The following is a 21986-nucleotide window of genomic DNA, read 5'->3' as shown; positions in this document are numbered from 1 at the left end:
AGCGCAGCCACCTCCGCGATGCGGTGTTTGCCGCTCGTTGCAGAGTTTTGAGGTTTGGACCCAGCAGCCTGCCCCGATTAATGCCACAGGCATGTAAACCGCGAATACTACATGCGGTCTGCTTGACAGTGGGCGTTTAAGATCCCACAACGCCACTCCAAACGAGCAGTAGGCCAGGGTCCAAATTTTCGGAGGCTGTCGCGGCCATATTATTTTTTGTATTTTACCAGGTAAGGTCCACTGGAGCTACATAGCTCTTGTTCAGAAGGAACTTGGCCACAAATTATAGCTCAACGAAGTTGCTTATCACGTGGAAATATATGAGCAGCAGTGGGGGGTAGGAGGGAGGAGGAAACTGGAGGGCCTGGAGAAAATCTACACGACCACAGGGAGAGAGAGAGAGAACATGCAAACTCCAATTATACAGGCGCCAGTGTTGGGATTGAAGCCACGACCTCCTGAACACCAGACGAGGTAATTAACACCTCACCACCGGCCTTGATAGGTGCTCGCTAGCTGCACTTGCCCCAACAGTCTAAGGCTCTCGGGAAGGATCTTTGTCCTTGTCAACTCTGTGTTGAGCAGCTCGATCGCTTGCGTTCATGGAGCAGTGCAACTTTGAGGAGCTCAACATCTGCGGGATGATCCAGGGAGCCGGTGACACGCTCGACTGGCAACAAGTCACGTCTGCTGTTAATGGACCCGCTTCGGACTTCACTCACTTGACAAGTTGCCCGGGTAAATATATCACAGCATTGTTTAATTGGACCAACCCCCGTGTGGCTCTCATAGCGTCAGCTAAAGCCGAGAACTCAAATCCTCGTGGATAAGCCACAGTCCCCTTTATAGGTCGTCTTCGTCGTTGTGTTCGCATGGCTGTAAATGAGCGAAGTTGCGCATTTCTCATCTGGCAGCTATTCTATTTTTATTTCAGCAGGTAAGGCTCACTGAGCTATCTAGCTCTGATTCAGAAGCGACCTCGCCACAAATGATAGCTCAACGAAGTGGCTTATCACGTGGAAATTTATAGCAGCCAAATACTCTAAACGCATGTTGATTCTAAATGTGGAGGGAAATACCGAAGGACCTGGAGAAGCATCCAGCAGCAATCCTGCTTTGTGCGATGCAACGCCGAGGCAGCCGTACAACCGCTTATTTCCTTCTCGCACGGATTAATTATGTTCACTCATCGTGTTATATCCAATTCGCGTTATGAAAACAACACGCTTTATAGGAGAACAGACTGTACTTTAATTTGTAATGTAGAGAGAGAGCTATGGGAAGGAGGTGTATGGCCTGCTTATAAATTTTGCTACTGATCTTCTGCACGACACTGATGATTATCTTCCGCTGTGTATTGTAGAGTTTTGTGTCGAACTACCTACGTCTAACAGAGGCAGAGGGGATCCTTGCCTATAAACATCTACAAGTTCAGCATTGGTTCAAGTGATTCTGACTCTGCTGATGAGACAATGAATGTTGAAACCCATCCAGAGCTTGTTTTTACTGAATCAATGCCGCTGAAATAATGCACTCCCGGAAGGCCTGTTGGCTGATGGGATGTGTAAAAAAAAAAAGTTTATGGTTGATATGGCGAGACGGCTATGTGAAGGAGGCGTATCGTCTACTTATTCTTTTTTTCACATTCTCCAAGCGGACGTTTAATGACGTCGAGCGGCGTTGGGCGGTCGCCTCTGCATTTGGTGGTCATCGTTGCAGGGAAGGGCCACTTCATGTTCATGAGAACCTCAGTGGGTACCGAAGGGAGCCATGCGCTACTCGAAACGCGGACGCTGGTTCCAAAGCGCCAGCAGGACCAATGCCTACAGTTCTACTACTCCGGCAGCAGTGGGCAGCGCGGGGACAAGCTCGGGGTCCACTTGCGCGTCGGCAACTCCACCGAGCTCAAGGAGGTCATGTGGATCACTGGTAACGACGCAGACCGAACGTTGCGGCTCGACGCCTCGAGGCACTCGTTTCATTGCAGCCTCGAACACCACACCCCATACAGCGTGGAGCAGTCGTATTGCTTGAGACGATCCAACACTCGCCGATTCACTCCTATCACATACCCACTGGCAATCAGTCACCACCTTATTACTCTTGTATCACAACGACAGTGGTGACTGTTCCTTTGATATCCACTCGGTGATTGCGCCAGCTATGTTGAGGATTCGGTCCACTGGACTCTGACTCTCTTGTCTCATCCACCACACTGTGTTCAACCACGACACTGTAGGTCACAACAACACACTCACCCACCCACACACTTACTCACCCACCCACTCGCTCACACATGCACCTACTCACTCATCCACCGACCCACCCACTCACTCTCCCACTCACCCACTCACACACTCACTCTCCCGCTCTCTCCCCCATTCACTCACTCACCCACTTACTCTCGCACTCACTCACCCGCTCACCCACTCACTTACCCACCCGCCCACCGGTTCTGGCTGCTTTCCGTGTCTCTAGTTTCCTGCGCCTCCATGCAAAAAAAATCGAGCGCATTACCAATTCTCCAGCGTTTTCAGATGGGATTTGCACCACTAAAAATCAACTCGGAGCCTTGCGCGTGTGTCTGTCCCCCCCCCCGGCCCACCACCCCACAGATTTTAGTGATGCTCAGTGGAAGTTTGTCTTCCATCCGCTGGCAGAGACGCAGCCATTCCGCGTGGTGTTCAAAGGATTGAAGGGCTTGGCCACCTCTCCAGGGGGCATAGCCATCGATGATGTCAGCATCATGGAGGTGAAGTGTCCCACCCACATGTGGCGTATCCAGAATTTCTCGCGAGTTCTGGCGTCGTCGCCGTCGGGGCCCGGGGGCAGGATCTACAGCCCGCGGTTCGAGAGCGGCGAAGGCTACAACTTCCAGATCTCCATGTACATCAATGGCACAAGCGACAATCCCGAGAACCTGGCGCTGTATTTCCACCTGACGAGCGGCGACAAGGACAACTCGCTGACCTGGCCCTGCCCGTGGAAGCAGGCGACCATGAGCGTGATGGACCAGCACTGGGACGTCGGGGACCGCATGTCGCGTACCCGCAGCGTCACCACCGATCCGAAATACGAGGGCACCCACCGTGAGCACCGCACGCGCACAAAGACAAAAGGTCTCCCAAATAGTTTTAGTGAGCACCCTGTGCTGCACAAGGTGACTCAGCACCGGCGTGCAAGTGGGTATTCGTCTACCAGTCATGTGCGATGGTTGCTGCTGCGTGTAAACCCAATTTTACTAATTTGTGGCAGAATTTTTTAAGATTGTCAAATATCGAATTTAACGTGAGTAGGGTTGCTGACGGTCGGCGTTATTCGCAGACTTTGAGATGTTTACACCACCAGCAGGCTAACCATAGGGAGATCTCCAGCAGACCACGATACCTTATCTCCTGTCTTTTATGTCCTCTCACGATCCCTCCTACTTCTGGAACCTTCCAATCCGCCACAGCGATATTTAACCAAACTCCCGCCTGAATTCCCAACTCTCTCCTAAATCCCCTTGCGAGCCCTTCAGCCAATCGCACTCTCGCCAGTAGCAACAGACAATCGATCACGAGTGGCCGTTCTGCCTGACCAAACTAGGATTGTCCCAGTACAGCGATTAGCCAGTGGGTGAACGCCGATGTTTGTCATAACAGATCGACTTCGACGGCTTTTACACAACGACGACTAATCTCTCCCACCAACCTCACTCTCCCCTCCCCTCCCCCACACCCAATGCGATGTCTTCACAGCTAACGGAACCACATACTATTACTGGGACCGGCCAGACAGGGTGGGGTCTCCGGTGTCCGGTGAAACGTACTTCCGGGGACCCGGTCTGGGAACGAGCAGCTTCATGTCGCATCACACGCTGCTGTCGCGCAACTACGTCAAGGGCGACGAGCTCATGGTGCTCATCGCCTTCGCAGGTGGGCTCCCCGCCAGGCACCGCCACGCACACTGGTAGAGCAAAACCGCCACCGTCGGCGTCGTGGGGAATATAGGGAACGGAATAAACGAGCACACAAGGATTGCCTCCTTCACACAGCAGAGTCGGGCTTACCTGAACAGACGTTGGTGAATTCTATATTTGGAGTTTTCGTGACTGCAATGATTCATACTCTTTGGTTATTTCGGTAAAGTCACGTAGGTGAAAATTATAAAATAAAATAAAAATGAAAACAACTAAATTACTACAAACTGAGTTGCATTTGTGGTGATTGTTACATTGGGGAAACAAAACGACATGTATCTGACCGCATTCGCGAGCACAAGTCAGATTTGAAACACGGTAGGACGAACTCTTCTGCCGTAGCTAACCACTGCTACAACGCGGTGGGCTCTCATGATATTGTTTTCTCTGATACCAAAATGCTCTGCAAGCCGTCTGGATGCCACCAAAGATTTGTCCACGAAGCCATCCAGATATACAAACATAGACATAACTTCAACCGAGAAGATGGATTCAAATTGAGCAATCATTGGAAGGATGTTATTAACCAAGTAAAACCTTAGCTGCCTATTAGTTTATATTCATACCCACATCTCCAGTATTTTACTCCCAGCCTTGCACGCTACCATCAATAGGAAATTTGACGTGCGGTGTTTCGATCGTGCAGATTTCCCCCCCCACCCAACATACTAGCACAGACATTATGTGACCTCCTTTGCCAGTAGCAAGATATAGTAATAGGGCTTTACCCTTTTATCTGGCAACAAAACTGACACCTTTATACGAGGGATCATATTTGTAATAACCACAACACAAGCAGTCAAAATGCAAACAAAAAGAGACAACTCTGATAATGATATGCACTGTCCTTGAAATTGATTGGTCCACACCCGAGACGGCTTTTCTTAGAGCCTAGTCTCCACTGGTGTTGGACCAGATGACGCCAAAAGGCGTACTACTACTGTACTGGCACAGCTTTAGTCCGAACTCTTGGAACATCCTTGCCGCTCTCCCCGCCCCCACACTCACCCTGGCTCCCCCCCCGCCCCCTCAGCTATATAATCCCTTGTTACAGCCATCTCTTTGGCATACTTCAGCGATTGTTTTCGCTGTGGTGGTCCCCACCTGATGAAGGACGCTTGTGTTGTGCCTGAAACGTCGTGATTTAATTTAGTTGTTTTCATTTTTATTTTATTTTATAATTTTCACCTACGTGACTTTACCGAAAGAACCAAAGAGTATAGACCAGACATGGGCAAAGTACGGCCCGCGGGCCGTATACGGCCCGTTGGGCTTTTTAATCCGGCCCGCCGAACTTGTCCAAATATTATTATTAAATTAAATTTTACCTTCCTCCTGTAATGCCCCCATTTCCCCAATAGTTAGCGTACTTTTACCGGGAGTGTGGTGTATAGTAGAACATCTGGTCACGACCATAATTCATTCCATAACTTTGGTCGCAACCGGTTTGGTCGTGACTCGAACCTAATTTTCCCATTGGATTGTATGTAAATACTATTAATCCATTCCAGACTCCTACGAACTGTATATAAATATTGTTTTTTTAAGATTATTAAGCACAAAAATAGTTAATTATGCCATAGAATTCAGTGTAATAGTATACTAAATGTAAAAACATTGAAAAACACTGAGAAACCCTTGAACAACAGAGAAAACTAACATTGCCGCATCAAGGTTTAGAATCGTTCAACAAGATGATTGTTTTGTCTGCTATATCAGTCGGTCGATTCTGAGAGAGAGAATATTCGTATGAGCAATTCATGTTAATATTGAAAGTAAGTTAACAGTAATATTTGGGTACAGTATTGTTTTTGGAAGCATTCACCATAATATCGTATGAACGTTTACTTCACCGCATCATTGTATGAATGATGCTAGAAGAGATTAACGGGTTCTTATGTTAGCGATTTACATACTCGGCGCTTTCGCTCTCTAAATTACTGCTTGAATGAGGGGAAAGGGTATGACTACACTTACAAAATTAATATCTTACTAGTGTAATAAAAGACTCCATCAGGCACTGCTGGTCTCCGCTTGTCTATTATTTAGGTTCTTCTCCGCATCCCCCACTGGCCTCCTCTCGGACCAGTGTCGTCTCGCGCGCGCCCCGCGCACGCTCCCTCTCGCGTGCCACGCACGCTTTCTCTCGCGTGCCACGCACGCACGCTCTCTCTCTCTCTCTCGTGTTCTGCACGCTCCTCGCGTGCTCCTCTATTCCCGCACTCCGCACACCGCTGGCCGACGGCGTACTGAGGTCCTTCGGCCACGTGGCCGATGGCGCGGATCTTTCCTCACCACCAAACGTGGTTCAGCCTCTTAACTTCCCCGACTGCCCTGATCTCTTCTGGGCTCCCACTTATATACATTCCCCCCACGTGACCCTGGTTCCTCCCCTTCCGGATCCTCAGATCCGGCCTTCCATACTACCCCGCTGGCTCCGCCCCCATTCACCTCGCCTCCCATTGGAGCCGAGGTGAATGGTGGCCCCTCCCACACGCCCCGCAGACCAGGCTCCGCCCCCCAATACCCCGGGTCGTGTGATTGGACCCGAGCCCAGCAACAACCCCATTTACGCTCGCATTACACTAGGAATTTTATATAACAAAAGTTATATACATAACTGTTACGCTTTGTGTAATTCAACAAAACAAACAAAACTTAACTCCGTGTTCTCTCCGAATTTCACGAGTCCGTTCTAGACCCCACAGTTTTTTAAAGAGTTTTAAGCACATAAAACATAATTAAAGTTTGAAAAATCATTAATTATACAAACTTTTCAATAATTTCCTTCTTCACTTCGATTAACATTTTCTTTAAAACCTTCTTCTCACCAACATTACCACTCATTACCACTTTCTCCGAAGGCAAGTTTGTAAAAGAATGCATGGTACAGACAGCAGACATCTTGTGTCCGGAGATCAAAAGCTAATTTGAAAAAGTCAGTTTATCAAGCAGGACTGTGACTCGCCGTGTGGAACTGATTGATAAAAATATAGCCAGTCAATTAAACAAAAAGTCTGATTCCTTTGAATTATATTCACTAGCACTGGATGAAAGTACGGACGTAAAAGACACTGCTCAGCTCCTCATTTTTTTCCGAGGCATTGACGACAGTTTTGCGATAACAGAGGAGTTTTTGACCATGGAGTCCCTGAAAGGAACAACGCGGGGGAGAGGATTTGTATAACCAGGTATCTGCTGTCATCGAAAGAATGACGCTACCTTGGAGTAAACTTGTCAATGTCACAACGGATGGATCGCCACATTTAACTGGAAAAAATGTTGGGCTGCTGAAAAGAATCCAGGATGAAGTGAAAGAGGAAAACCCTGTCTAGGATCTTATTTTCCTTCACTGCATCATCCATCAGGAATCCCTGTGTAAGTCTGTATTGCAGCTTAATCATGTCGTGAATCCAGTCATACAACTTGTGAACTTTATACGAGCAAGGGGACTTCAGCACCGTCAGTTTATTACCTCCCTGGAGGAAACTGATGCGGATCATCAGGACTTGCTGTACCACTCTCGTGTCCGCTGGTTAAGTTTGGGGAAAGTGTTACAACGAGTGTGGGAGCTGAAAGAGGACATCATCGCATTTTTGGAGTTGATGGGGAAATCTGACGAATTCCCTGAGCTAAGCGACAAGAACTGGCTTAGTGACTTTGCGTTTGCTGTGGACATATTTTCACACATGAATGAGCTGAATGTGAAACTGCAGGGGAAAGATCAGTTTGTTCACGACATGTACAAACATGTGAAAGCCTTCAAATTCAAGCTCACTTTGTTCTCCGGACAAGTTGCGAACAAATCTTTTGCTCATTTCCCCACACTTGCCATGCAGGAAGAGGCACCGCGAAACGCAAAAAAATACAGCAAATCACTTGAGAACCTGCACGGAGAATTCTGCCGTAGGTTCTCTGATTTCGAAAACATTGAACAGTCACTTCAGCTGGTGTCCTGTCTCCTGTCACAAGACCCTGAAACAGCACCACAGGAGCTGCAGTTGGAACTGATAGATCTTCAGTCTGACTCCGTCCTGAAGGAGAAATTCAAATGAATGACTTTTATGCTTCACTTAACAGAGCCACGTTTCCAAACCTCCGGACGACTGCACAGAAGATACTGACTTTGTTTGGCTCGACTTATGTGTGTGAGCTGACATTCAGTGTCATGAACGCCAACAAAACCCGTCACAGATCAAAGTTAATGGATCAGCACCTCAGATCTATCCTGAGAATTGCCACAACCAAAATAACTCCAGACTTGGATACACAGGCAAAAATGGGAGATCAACAACACTGTTCCCACTGAAACTGAAAGTGATGATGTGTTGCTGCAGCGAGGTTGGAGCCAAATCTCCGACACACAGCCTGCGTGGCTGCTCTAACCTGTTAATGTAGATAATAAAGTTCAAGTGAGGTAATTGGTTTGGCGCAGGCCTCAGATGTTTTCATGATGTTTGATCAGTCACGTTACGACATGTTTTTGTATTGTTCATGTTCGTGCAATTTGTTAAATTGCCTTGCAAATAAATTCTTTGCTACCTGTTAAAGGCCAAATCCTTTCATGTAATGACTTTTTACGTGTCATTTATATTAGTTCACACAAACACTCCATCCACGTGTTCCTGGCCTGGCCCCTCTGTCAAATTTTAGAACCCATTGTGGCCCGCGAGTCAAAAAGTTTGCCCACCCCTGGTATAGACGTTGGTGAGTTGCCGGATAAGGATCCTTGCCAATAAACATCTGACAGTTCACCAGCATTGGCTAAAGCATGCCTGACTTTATGACAAGACACTGAATGTTGACATCATTCCAGAGCTTGCTGCCACAGTATTGCACCAATGCTGTTAAAATTCTACACTCCCAGAAGGCCGGGTGGCTGATGGAATGTGTAAAAACACTTTTATGTTTCACGTGGAGGGCCTGCCTATGTGAAGGAGGCGAATTGTTCACATCGGTAATGAAAAACTTGCGCCTTCAGAAGAAAGTTTTCAATGAGTGCTGATGACCTGCGATGGAATATGCACCACAGACGTGACCACCGATGTAGAAAATGTAAACTGCAGATGAAAAGTGTGCAACGCAGCATGGAGAGAGATGCATGCAGATAATTACAATGAGACTTGGGGGGGAAGGGCAGAAAAAGAAGCTCATGGATCAATCTTAATTTTAGAACTTTCGTGACTGCAGGAATTATTATTTGGTTCTTTCGGTTAAGTCACGTCTAAAGATAAAATAATAAATTAAATTAAATAATAGAATACGACGTTTCGATTGCAACACAAGCAATCATCATCAGGTATAATGAAATAGCGACATAAAATCTAACCAGAAAACTATAGACAGACATATTAGCAGACAGATATCACCAAGATACATAGAGAGAGCAACACAGGTAACAGAGAGAGGTGGTCGTCTCTGTGGGGTGGCCTTAAATAGACAGAGGAGGGCGGATGCAGAGAGAGGGAGGGGGGTTAGAGAAAAAATTAGCATATCAATGAGTGGACAACAAAACGTGGTGCTGCAAGTGCGATGACACGGCAAGCAAGCCTGAAAATCAGGAGAAGGACACACTAAAATTAAATAACCTAGTAAAATATCGAAATGTAATGTAATACAACACAGAGGGTCGGTCAACACACAATTAACGCATAGCCTGGTTGATTACGTATTTCAAAGATTGCTAAGTTAGAATTTAAGTGTGAACATTCCAAAGAGAGGACACAGGCAGAGAGAACAAGTAGTCAGAGAGAGAGAAAAAAGAAGATAAGTTTAAAACTTCCCCGTAGAAGTGGTTCAATCTTAATTTTAGAACTTTCGTGACTGCAGGAATTATTATTTGGTTCTTTCGGTTAAGTCACGTCTAAAGATAAAATAATAAATTAAATTAAATAATAGAATACGACGTTTCGATTGCAACACAAGCAATCATCATCAGGTATAATGAAATAGCGACATAAAATCTAACCATAAAACTATAGACAGACATATTAGCAGACAGATATCACCAAGATACATAGAGAGAGCAACACAGGTAACAGAGAGAGGTGGTCGTCTCTGTGGGGTGGCCTTAAATAGACAGAGGAGGGCGGATGCAGAGAGAGGGAGGGGGGTTAGAGAAAAAATTAGCATATCAATGAGTGGACAACAAAACGTGGTGCTGCAAGTGCGATGACACGGCAAGCAAGCCTGAAAATCAGGAGAAGGACACACTAAAATTAAATAACCTAGTAAAATATCGAAATGTAATGTAATACAACACAGAGGGTCGGTCAACACACAATTAACGCATAGCCTGGTTGATTACGTATTTCAAAGATTGCTAAGTTAGAATTTAAGTGTGAACATTCCAAAGAGAGGACACAGGCAGAGAGAACAAGTAGTCAGAGAGAGAGAAAAAAGAAGATAAGTTTAAAACTTCCCCGTAGAAGTGGTTCAATCTTAATTTTAGAACTTTCGTGACTGCAGGAATTATTATTTGGTTCTTTCGGTTAAGTCACGTCTAAAGATAAAATAATAAATTAAATTAAATAATAGAATACGACGTTTCGATTGCAACACAAGCAATCATCATCAGGTATAATGAAATAGCGACATAAAATCTAACCAGAAAACTATAGACAGACATATTAGCAGACAGATATCACCAAGATACATAGAGAGAGCAACACAGGTAACAGAGAGAGGTGGTCGTCTCTGTGGGGTGGCCTTAAATAGACAGAGGAGGGCGGATGCAGAGAGAGGGAGGGGGGTTAGAGAAAAAATTAGCATATCAATGAGTGGACAACAAAACGTGGTGCTGCAAGTGCGATGACACGGCAAGCAAGCCTGAAAATCAGGAGAAGGACACACTAAAACTAAATAACCTAGTAAAATATCGAAATGTAATGTAATACAACACAGAGGGTCGGTCAACACACAATTAACGCATAGCCTGGTTGATTACGTATTTCAAAGATTGCTAAGTTAGAATTTAAGTGTGAACATTCCAAAGAGAGGACACAGGCAGAGAGAACAAGTAGTCAGAGAGAGAGAAAAAAGAAGATAAGTTTAAAACTTCCCCGTAGAAGTGGTTCAATCTTAATTTTAGAACTTTCGTGACTGCAGGAATTATTATTTGGTTCTTTCGGTTAAGTCACGTCTAAAGATAAAATAATAAATTAAATTAAATAATAGAATACGACGTTTCGATTGCAACACAAGCAATCATCATCAGGTATAATGAAATAGCGACATAAAATCTAACCAGAAAACTATAGACAGACATATTAGCAGACAGATATCACCAAGATACATAGAGAGAGCAACACAGGTAACAGAGAGAGGTGGTCGTCTCTGTGGGGTGGCCTTAAATAGACAGAGGAGGGCGGATGCAGAGAGAGGGAGGGGGGTTAGAGAAAAAATTAGCATATCAATGAGTGGACAACAAAACGTGGTGCTGCAAGTGCGATGACACGGCAAGCAAGCCTGAAAATCAGGAGAAGGACACACTAAAATTAAATAACCTAGTAAAATATCGAAATGTAATGTAATACAACACAGAGGGTCGGTCAACACACAATTAACGCATAGCCTGGTTGATTACGTATTTCAAAGATTGCTAAGTTAGAATTTAAGTGTGAACATTCCAAAGAGAGGACACAGGCAGAGAGAACAAGTAGTCAGAGAGAGAGAAAAAAGAAGATAAGTTTAAAACTTCCCCGTAGAAGTGGTTCAATCTTAATTTTAGAACTTTCGTGACTGCAGGAATTATTATTTGGTTCTTTCGGTTAAGTCACGTCTAAAGATAAAATAATAAATTAAATTAAATAATAGAATACGACGTTTCGATTGCAACACAAGCAATCATCATCAGGTATAATGAAATAGCGACATAAAATCTAACCAGAAAACTATAGACAGACATATTAGCAGACAGATATCACCAAGATACATAGAGAGAGCAACACAGGTAACAGAGAGAGGTGGTCGTCTCTGTGGGGTGGCCTTAAATAGACAGAGGAGGGCGGATGCAGAGAGAGGGAGGGGGGTTAGAGAAAAAATTAGCATATCAATGAGTGGACAACAAAACGTGGTGCTGCAAGTGCGATGACACGGCAAGCAAGCCTGAAAATCAGGAGAAGGACACACTAAAATTAAATAACCTAGTAAAATATCGAAATGTAATGTAATACAACACAGAGGGTCGGTCAACACACAATTAACGCATAGCCTGGTTGATTACGTATTTCAAAGATTGCTAAGTTAGAATTTAAGTGTGAACATTCCAAAGAGAGGACACAGGCAGAGAGAACAAGTAGTCAGAGAGAGAGAAAAAAGAAGATAAGTTTAAAACTTCCCCGTAGAAGTGGTTCAATCTTAATTTTAGAACTTTCGTGACTGCAGGAATTATTATTTGGTTCTTTCGGTTAAGTCACGTCTAAAGATAAAATAATAAATTAAATTAAATAATAGAATACGACGTTTCGATTGCAACACAAGCAATCATCATCAGGTATAATGAAATAGCGACATAAAATCTAACCAGAAAACTATAGAACCACTTCTACGGGGAAGTTTTAAACTTATCTTCTTTTTTCTCTCTCTCTGACTACTTGTTCTCTCTGCCTGTGTCCTCTCTTTGGAATGTTCACACTTAAATTCTAACTTAGCAATCTTTGAAATACGTAATCAACCAGGCTATGCGTTAATTGTGTGTTGACCGACCCTCTGTGTTGTATTACATTACATTTCGATATTTTACTAGGTTATTTAATTTTAGTGTGTCCTTCTCCTGATTTTCAGGCTTGCTTGCCGTGTCATCGCACTTGCAGCACCACGTTTTGTTGTCCACTCATTGATATGCTAATTTTTTCTCTAACCCCCCTCCCTCTCTCTGCATCCGCCCTCCTCTGTCTATTTAAGGCCACCCCACAGAGACGACCACCTCTCTCTGTTACCTGTGTTGCTCTCTCTATGTATCTTGGTGATATCTGTCTGCTAATATGTCTGTCTATAGTTTTCTGGTTAGATTTTATGTCGCTATTTCATTATACCTGATGATGATTGCTTGTGTTGCAATCGAAACGTCGTATTCTATTATTTAATTTAATTTATTATTTTATCTTTAGACGTGACTTAACCGAAAGAACCAAATAATAATTCCTGCAGTCACGAAAGTTCTAAAATTAAGATTGAACCACTTCTACGGGGAAGTTTTAAACTTATCTTCTTTTTTCTCTCTCTCTGACTACTTGTTCTCTCTGCCTGTGTCCTCTCTTTGGAATGTTCACACTTAAATTCTAACTTAGCAATCTTTGAAATACGTAATCAACCAGGCTATGCGTTAATTGTGTGTTGACCGACCCTCTGTGTTGTATTACATTACATTTCGATATTTTACTAGGTTATTTAATTTTAGTGTGTCCTTCTCCTGATTTTCAGGCTTGCTTGCCGTGTCATCGCACTTGCAGCACCACGTTTTGTTGTCCACTCATTGATATGCTAATTTTTTCTTTAACCCCCCTCCCTCTCTCTGTATCCGCCCTCCTCTGTCTATTTAAGGCCACCCCACAGAGACGACCACCTCTCTCTGTTACCTGTGTTGCTCTCTCTATGTATCTTGGTGATATCTGTCTGCTAATATGTCTGTCTATAGTTTTCTGGTTAGATTTTATGTCGCTATTTCATTATACCTGATGATGATTGCTTGTGTTGCAATCGAAACGTCGTATTCTATTATTTAATTTAATTTATTATTTTATCTTTAGACGTGACTTAACCGAAAGAACCAAATAATAATTCCTGCAGTCACGAAAGTTCTAAAATTAAGATTGAACCACTTCTACGGGGAAGTTTTAAACTTATCTTCTTTTTTCTCTCTCTCTGACTACTTGTTCTCTCTGCCTGTGTCCTCTCTTTGGAATGTTCACACTTAAATTCTAACTTAGCAATCTTTGAAATACGTAATCAACCAGGCTATGCGTTAATTGTGTGTTGACCGACCCTCTGTGTTGTATTACATTACATTTCGATATTTTACTAGGTTATTTAGTTTTAGTGTGTCCTTCTCCTGATTTTCAGGCTTGCTTGCCGTGTCATCGCACTTGCAGCACCACGTTTTGTTGTCCACTCATTGATATGCTAATTTTTTCTCTAACCCCCCTCCCTCTCTCTGCATCCGCCCTCCTCTGTCTATTTAAGGCCACCCCACAGAGACGACCACCTCTCTCTGTTACCTGTGTTGCTCTCTCTATGTATCTTGGTGATATCTGTCTGCTAATATGTCTGTCTATAGTTTTCTGGTTAGATTTTATGTCGCTATTTCATTATACCTGATGATGATTGCTTGTGTTGCAATCGAAACGTCGTATTCTATTATTTAATTTAATTTATTATTTTATCTTTAGACGTGACTTAACCGAAAGAACCAAATAATAATTCCTGCAGTCACGAAAGTTCTAAAATTAAGATTGAACCACTTCTACGGGGAAGTTTTAAACTTATCTTCTTTTTTCTCTCTCTCTGACTACTTGTTCTCTCTGCCTGTGTCCTCTCTTTGGAATGTTCACACTTAAATTCTAACTTAGCAATCTTTGAAATACGTAATCAACCAGGCTATGCGTTAATTGTGTGTTGACCGACCCTCTGTGTTGTATTACATTACATTTCGATATTTTACTAGGTTATTTAATTTTAGTGTGTCCTTCTCCTGATTTTCAGGCTTGCTTGCCGTGTCATCGCACTTGCAGCACCACGTTTTGTTGTCCACTCATTGATATGCTAATTTTTTCTCTAACCCCCCTCCCTCTCTCTGCATCCGCCCTCCTCTGTCTATTTAAGGCCACCCCACAGAGACGACCACCTCTCTCTGTTACCTGTGTTGCTCTCTCTATGTATCTTGGTGATATCTGTCTGCTAATATGTCTGTCTATAGTTTTCTGGTTAGATTTTATGTCGCTATTTCATTATACCTGATGATGATTGCTTGTGTTGCAATCGAAACGTCGTATTCTATTATTTAATTTAATTTATTATTTTATCTTTAGACGTGACTTAACCGAAAGAACCAAATAATAATTCCTGCAGTCACGAAAGTTCTAAAATTAAGATTGAACCACTTCTACGGGGAAGTTTTAAACTTATCTTCTTTTTTCTCTCTCTCTGACTACTTGTTCTCTCTGCCTGTGTCCTCTCTTTGGAATGTTCACACTTAAATTCTAACTTAGCAATCTTTGAAATACGTAATCAACCAGGCTATGCGTTAATTGTGTGTTGACCGACCCTCTGTGTTGTATTACATTACATTTCGATATTTTACTAGGTTATTTAATTTTAGTGTGTCCTTCTCCTGATTTTCAGGCTTGCTTGCCGTGTCATCGCACTTGCAGCACCACGTTTTGTTGTCCACTCATTGATATGCTAATTTTTTCTCTAACCCCCCTCCCTCTCTCTGCATCCGCCCTCCTCTGTCTATTTAAGGCCACCCCATAGAGACGACCACCTCTCTCTGTTACCTGTGTTGCTCTCTCTATGTATCTTGGTGATATCTGTCTGCTAATATGTCTGTCTATAGTTTTCTGGTTAGATTTTATGTCGCTATTTCATTATACCTGATGATGATTGCTTGTGTTGCAATCGAAACGTCGTATTCTATTATTTAATTAAATTTATTATTTTATCTTTAGACGTGACTTAACCGAAAGAACCAAATAATAATTCCTGCAGTCACGAAAGTTCTAAAATTAAGATTGAACCACTTCTACGGGGAAGTTTTAAACTTATCTTCTTTTTTCTCTCTCTCTGACTACTTGTTCTCTCTGCCTGTGTCCTCTCTTTGGAATGTTCACACTTAAATTCTAACTTAGCAATCTTTGAAATACGTAATCAACCAGGCTATGCGTTAATTGTGTGTTGACCGACCCTCTGTGTTGTATTACATTACATTTCGATATTTTACTAGGTTATTTAATTTTAGTGTGTCCTTCTCCTGATTTTCAGGCTTGCTTGCCGTGTCATCGCACTTGCAGCACCACGTTTTGTTGTCCACTCATTGATATGCTATTTTTTTCTCTAACCCCCCTCCCTCTCTCTGCATCCGCCCTCCTCTGTCTATTTAAGGCCACCCCACAGAGACGACCACCTCTCTCTGTTACCTGTGTTGCTCTCTCTATGTATCTTGGTGATATCTGTCTGCTAATATGTCTGTCTATAGTTTTCTGGTTAGATTTTATGTCGCTATTTCATTATACCTGATGATGATTGCTTGTGTTGCAATCGAAACGTCGTATTCTATTATTTAATTAAATTTATTATTTTATCTTTAGACGTGACTTAACCGAAAGAACCAAATAATAAGCTCATGGATATAAAACATGGAGGGGTTGGAGACGTAATTTTCACTATCAGGCTTGGGCAGCACGCAGCTCGGCTGGCAGCGACGATGACCGGTGGTCAAGAGTAACGACTGGGCGGCAGTCAAGGAAGGGATCATGCTAGATCCTTATCTTATATCTTGTATAGATTTACAGGGCACCTTAATCCAAGGCTCTTTACAACGATTATAACATTGTACAAAATATGATAGTGCTCAAAATAAAGTGGGGCTATTAAAAGGGTGGTACAGTTATGGTGACAGGAGGACAGATGTAGTGACAGGGGTAGTGATAGGGGTAGTGATAGAGTTAGTAATAGGAGTAGTGATAGGGGTAGTGATTTGGGGTTGGGATCGGGGGCAGGGAGTAGCAGTGGTAGGTTGATGATGGGCTAGGGTAGAAGAGATGGGGTTGTTTTAAGGGAGGAACGGAAGCTGGTTCGTGAAGATGGTTGCTCTGTCTGCTGCAGTGGGAGTTAGTTCCAGTGAAGAGGAGCAAGAAGAGAGGAACAGGAGAGATTGCAGAGATGGAACGACGAAATAACCTCGAGCGCAGTCGCTAGGTGATTGTTATATTGCAGTGGCGTGAATGGCTTGGGGGAGGCCTTCATCCACCAGTAGAATGATCATGGCTGATGACAATGCATTCATACTGCCTCATGAAAAGGTAAAGGTGCAGGGCCTGCAACTGCTTGCTCAGGCCGTGAGAGCAAGCTCGCGAGGGTACCTAGCCTACTCTTTCACGCTGACCCCGACGCGTCGGAAGAGGTGGCCGTACCCACATGTCACCTCACCACACGTGACCTGCCCGTCGACTGCGGTGCGCCCGCGTTCGCTGCCAGGTGGACAGAGGCGGCGAGGAGTGCGGTGGTTGAGAATCTTGCGCCGTTGCGACCGCCCGCGCCCGCAGAACGCATCGGACTGGGACAGCAAGGCCGGCGCACTGCCACCCTTTACCACCGTGACAGCTGCCTCTTTTGCCGCGCTGATAATTTGCATGCCAAGAAATACATACGATGGTTATTCATCTCTAATTGTACCATGATGTCAAAATGTATTAAAACTGCAGATGTGGCTCACCTGGTCGCGGAGCAACCACGCCCCTCGACTACAGCCAATCCCGGCCAGACGACACTCAAGCCCGGCCAGACGACACTCAAGCCCGGCGAGACCAAGCCTCTGGACCCGTGCACGGATGTGGAGTGTTTGAATGACGGAGTCTGCCTCGTGCAAGATGGGAATGCTCTTTGCTTGTAAGATATGCATCATGACCCCTGTATGTGCGTGTGTGTGCGAATTGTGAGGGAGCGGTGGTGTAGCGGTTAGCACGCTGTGCTACGAACATGGCGACTCGGGTTCGATTTCTGCTCACGGCCAGCACCTGTGTCGATTATTTGAACTGGTCCTGGGCCTCCCCTAGGGCAACTCAGCCTCAAATGAATACCTGGTGTGATTTTCAACACTTGTCCCAACAGTCTGGACAGGCTATACGGGGATCTTTGTCGCAGTCGTCTTGTGTGTGTGTGACCTAGGGTTGCCACCTGTTAGGGTATGACTATGATAATGCAGGGATTGGCATCTGTGTTTGGATGGCAGCAATTAATTTGTACCGAGGTCCTGTACCGGTATTGTGTTGAATTGTATTACAGCTTAGCCTTCGGCTGCCTGAGAAATGTGTGCGGGTTTGGTCTTAAGTGGGAAAGGTGGTACCCCTAGTGTTGTGCTGCGTGTGTTTTACCATCAAGGTGTTCTCTGCCAGCAGTGATTCATCTTGCACTGCCTTCTCTGTGGCCTGTGCGTGTGTGTACAACGGTGACAATGGTGTTTTTTTACAGTAGAGCAAAATATTTGAGTAAAATATCTGAACACGGCCTTAAAACAAGTCAAGAGTTACCGTATTTCCGGCTCAAATGAGCATTGAGGCGCTGCTCATCTGTTTACAGCCCTGAACTAGTGGTGGAAAAATTCCACATTCCTATGGTGGGGGTAAGTCTATCCATTGAATACCTAAAATGTAGGCTTTCCTAGGCAAGATTTGTTCTGAGTCGGGCTACATGGTAGAGTTACACCCGAATTATTATCATTAACCCTAAACCACCCACCAAGATTGTCAGTTTACAATGATATTATTTATATGTAACCAATGTACTAATCTATAAAGCCCCTCGTCAGTGGCTTAACACTTACAGTAAGATGAGAGGGGAGATGTAGGAGAGTGTGTGGAGGGGAGTAGAGTGAAATGAGAGGTAGGAGAGTGTGGAGGGGAGTAGACTGAGATAAGAGGTAGGAGAGTGTGGAGAGGAGAGTACAGCGAGATGAGAGGGGAGAGGTAGGAGAGTACAGTAATTGGGGTGATTGCATGGGGAGGCTTTCATCCAGCAGTGGATTGATTAAGGCCAATGATGATGATGCCATTCTGTGCTCTCTTGTCTATGAGGTGTCGTGCCGGACGCTGTGGTGGCGAGATGTTAACTCCCTCTCCTGGTATGCAGGAGGTCGTAGGTTTGATCCCAACCCTGACGCCTGCTATATATTTGGAATTAGCATGTTCTCCCCGTGACCATGTGGATTTGTCTCTGGGTTCTCCGTTTTTCCCCTTCACATTTAGAATAAAAATGCGTTTAGAGTATTTGGCTGCCACTATATGTTTCCACACGATCAGCTACTTCGTTGAGCTATCATTTGTGATGGCAGGGTCGCTTTTGAAAAAGAGCTACACAGCTCAGTGGGCTTCACCTGGTAACATAAGAATAAATTTCGATTTAAAGCTTTCTTGACTGCAGGGATTCATCTTCTTGATTCTTTCGGTAAAGTTACGTAGAAGGGAAATAATAAAATAATAAAAATAAAACATAATAAAATAATTCTCACGACGTTTCGGCCACGACGCAAGCAGCCGTCCTCAGGTGAAGACCAGGTCTGTCGGGGAGACGCTGTCTCCCGACCTGGTCTTCACCGCTGTCTCCCGACCTGGTCTTCACCTGAGGACGGCTGCTTGCGTTGTGGCCGAAACGTCGTGAGAATTATTTTATTATGTTTTATTTTTACTATTTTCCTTCTACGTGACTTTACCGAAAGAACCAAGAAGAACATAATACTATAGTTTGTATTTTCTGACCGGGTCGTTGTACATGCTGTGCAGTTGCCCGCCTCTGGCCGACGGCTGGTACAAGGACGATCGCTGCAAGCGGGGCTCTGATTCGGACATCGTGATCCCCGCGGCGGTGACGGGGGTGGTGGTGTTCGTGGTGATGCTCGCCGCCTCGGGCCTCACCTTTTTCCTCCTGAAGAGGAAGAATAAGAAACGAGCTGCCCACAAGCAGGTGGGTACAACGTGATGTTGTTGCACACGCGTAGGCGTAGAGGACTTCCAGATGCGTGGTTGTTCTTTCTTTAGGCATTTTTCGAACGGACCGATGCACGGCGAAAATTCCTGATCACCTAGCGTGTTTTTCCTTTAACCCTACTGTACCTTTCCCTTTCAACTCTCCCGGGCCAATCACCTTCCACCCCTCCTCTCGCTCCCCCCGACTCAGGTGAGTGGTCCCATTGACCTCGTGCCCCCATCCCTTGTGTAATGCGGATTCGTGGCGATGTAGCATATGTGAGTTATGCACACGGCTGGGCTTGTTTTGTATTGGCGACAGCCAGACCAGCAGTCCCCCGATGGTTGTTATTGGCGTTCGTTCCCAGCAACCCTTCGTGAAGCATAGACTGCATGAATGGGGAAGTTAACTATTTTCTGTCACTTTTTGTACTTGCATACTGGATAAGCGGGTGTATTATTAAATTTAATTCGGGGAGTGTTTTGAAATTGCTCTAAACACCGATTGATATTGCCAAATTTGTGTCGTAAGACCTCCACTATCTGGCATTGTGAAACATTAATATTCACGTGTACAAGTTATCATTTTACTTGTAAACATGTTAAAACCTGCGCATCTCATGTATGAAGCCTGTAATAAACAATGCAACGCCGTCCTCCTCCACTCCCTCCTCCTTCCCCACTTCCTCCACTTGACACTTCCCATCCAGTTTCCTCACATGACACGTCCAGCACCATTTGCGTCTCTAAAGAGTCCTTGAACCCAACCTTACGGCTCAGATTCCCCATTGTTTAGTCAAAGTCAAGGTGATGTCCGGCTGCTCATTTGAGTATCGAGGCAGTGTTCATCTCCCGTTTACAGCCCGGCAGAGCCAGTGGTGGAAATTGCTCAATCCTCATATTGGACAGCCCACTTATTTACTTGCAGGGCACCGTGGTGGCCAGATGTGAACTACCTTGCCTGGTATTCAGGAGGTCGTGGATTCAATCCTGACCATGATGCCCATTTATTTGGAGATTGCACGTCTCTCTCTATCCGTGGTCGTGTGCATTTTACTCCGGGTTTTCCCTCCATATTTATAAACGTGTGTTTAGAGTATTTGGATGCTATAAATTCCCACATGATAAGCCACTTTGTCGAGCTATTATTTGTGGACAGGTCTCTTCTGATAAAAAGCTACATAGCTTAGTGGGCCTTACCTGGTAAATAAAATTAGTTTAGAGGGTTTTTTTACTTCTCCATGAAGTAGTGGTCTATTTATCAACCCTTGAGGGATAATGGGAAACCAATCGTACAGCACATTATGTAAGGGCATTGGCCGCACGTTGTTTTAACTGTTTTCTGTCCGTAATGCGTGTCATTTACAGACAAAGAGCCAGAATGCTACTAACTTGTGAGAGGTGAGGGGGCATTCACTCGATATCAGCTGGGATGCTTGAGTAGCTGAGTAGCAAACATCACCACTGACATTCAGAGTCAAAGGAACAACGCAAGACCTCTGATTGAGAAATCTTCTGGGAATTGTAAATTGAAAATGTTTATCTGTTATTAAAGAGTAATTTTAACATTTATTTCCAATTGGTTAAACATATGTTAATTCATTGTACAGGCATAAGGTGTGATATTTGAAATATGCACAATACCTTTGGGGTATGAAACGTCATGTACACATGAATAGTAGGTTATTATATGTAACTGTGTGTTTTACTCAGATTGTTTAAATTATATTTGGGAAGTGTTGACAGCCAATTATGTGAGCTCAATGTCGTTGCCGTAACATATTAGAAAAAAAGACATCTATATAATAAAAATGATAATGTACACAATGGCGCTGGTAAATAATAAACTGTTTGCAATTCCTGTAGTGTGTTTTGTTGAAGCTATCTGTCTGGAAGCTACTCGGCCTATCACTCCGGATGACAATGTGGGTCTTATCGGCTACAGTTGTGTCTTCCCTTCTTTATGCTTGCGAAACGTGGTGCCCTTTCTGAAGCATTCAGGCTTTCCGGATTCATCCCGGATTTAACAAGACTGGATTGTGTGAGTAGCTCACAAATCCTTGAAAGACCTTACCACAGGCCTATCAGTAAACTCCTATGGCAGGTGAAGATGCGTTGGCTGGGTCATGTAACCCGCATACCCAACCACCGAATGCCCAAGCAGCTTCTTTTTAGCCAGATAGAGGGGGGTAAATGGGAACAACATGGTTTAGAGAAGAGATGGGCCGATGCAGTACAGGAAGATGTGGAGCTGAGTATACTTGCCGATGACTTGTACAAGATTGATCTCTATGTAGGAGGCGCATAAAGGACACTACTTAGCAGTTGGAGACAGTTGCTCTCCAACA

General features: G+C 44.3%; 1 protein-coding gene across 1 annotated transcript in view; it reads left to right on the top strand.

Moving 5' to 3' along the window:
• MEP1B (meprin A subunit beta) overlaps window positions 1-21499 on the top strand; it is a 38302-nt gene extending 16803 nt beyond the window's left edge. Inside the window, exons 9-15 of the mRNA XM_078593377.1 lie at window positions 586-738; window positions 1720-1929; window positions 2616-3089; window positions 3741-3917; window positions 17383-17566; window positions 19456-19636; window positions 21007-21499. Of these exons, the coding sequence (XP_078449503.1) occupies window positions 586-738; window positions 1720-1929; window positions 2616-3089; window positions 3741-3917; window positions 17383-17566; window positions 19456-19636; window positions 21007-21036 (1409 nt within the window). The 3' untranslated portion in view covers window positions 21037-21499. The remainder of the gene's footprint in view (window positions 1-585; window positions 739-1719; window positions 1930-2615; window positions 3090-3740; window positions 3918-17382; window positions 17567-19455; window positions 19637-21006) is intronic.
• Window positions 21500-21986: the final 487 nt, after the last annotated feature.

Source organism: Lampetra planeri, chromosome 4, assembly GCF_965212315.1.
Source record: "Lampetra planeri chromosome 4, kcLamPlan1.2.h2, whole genome shotgun sequence".
NCBI lineage: Eukaryota > Metazoa > Chordata > Hyperoartia > Petromyzontiformes > Petromyzontidae > Lampetra > Lampetra planeri.
The sequence above is the reverse complement of the archived record's forward strand: the minus strand, read 5'-3'. Positions and strand labels throughout refer to the sequence as shown.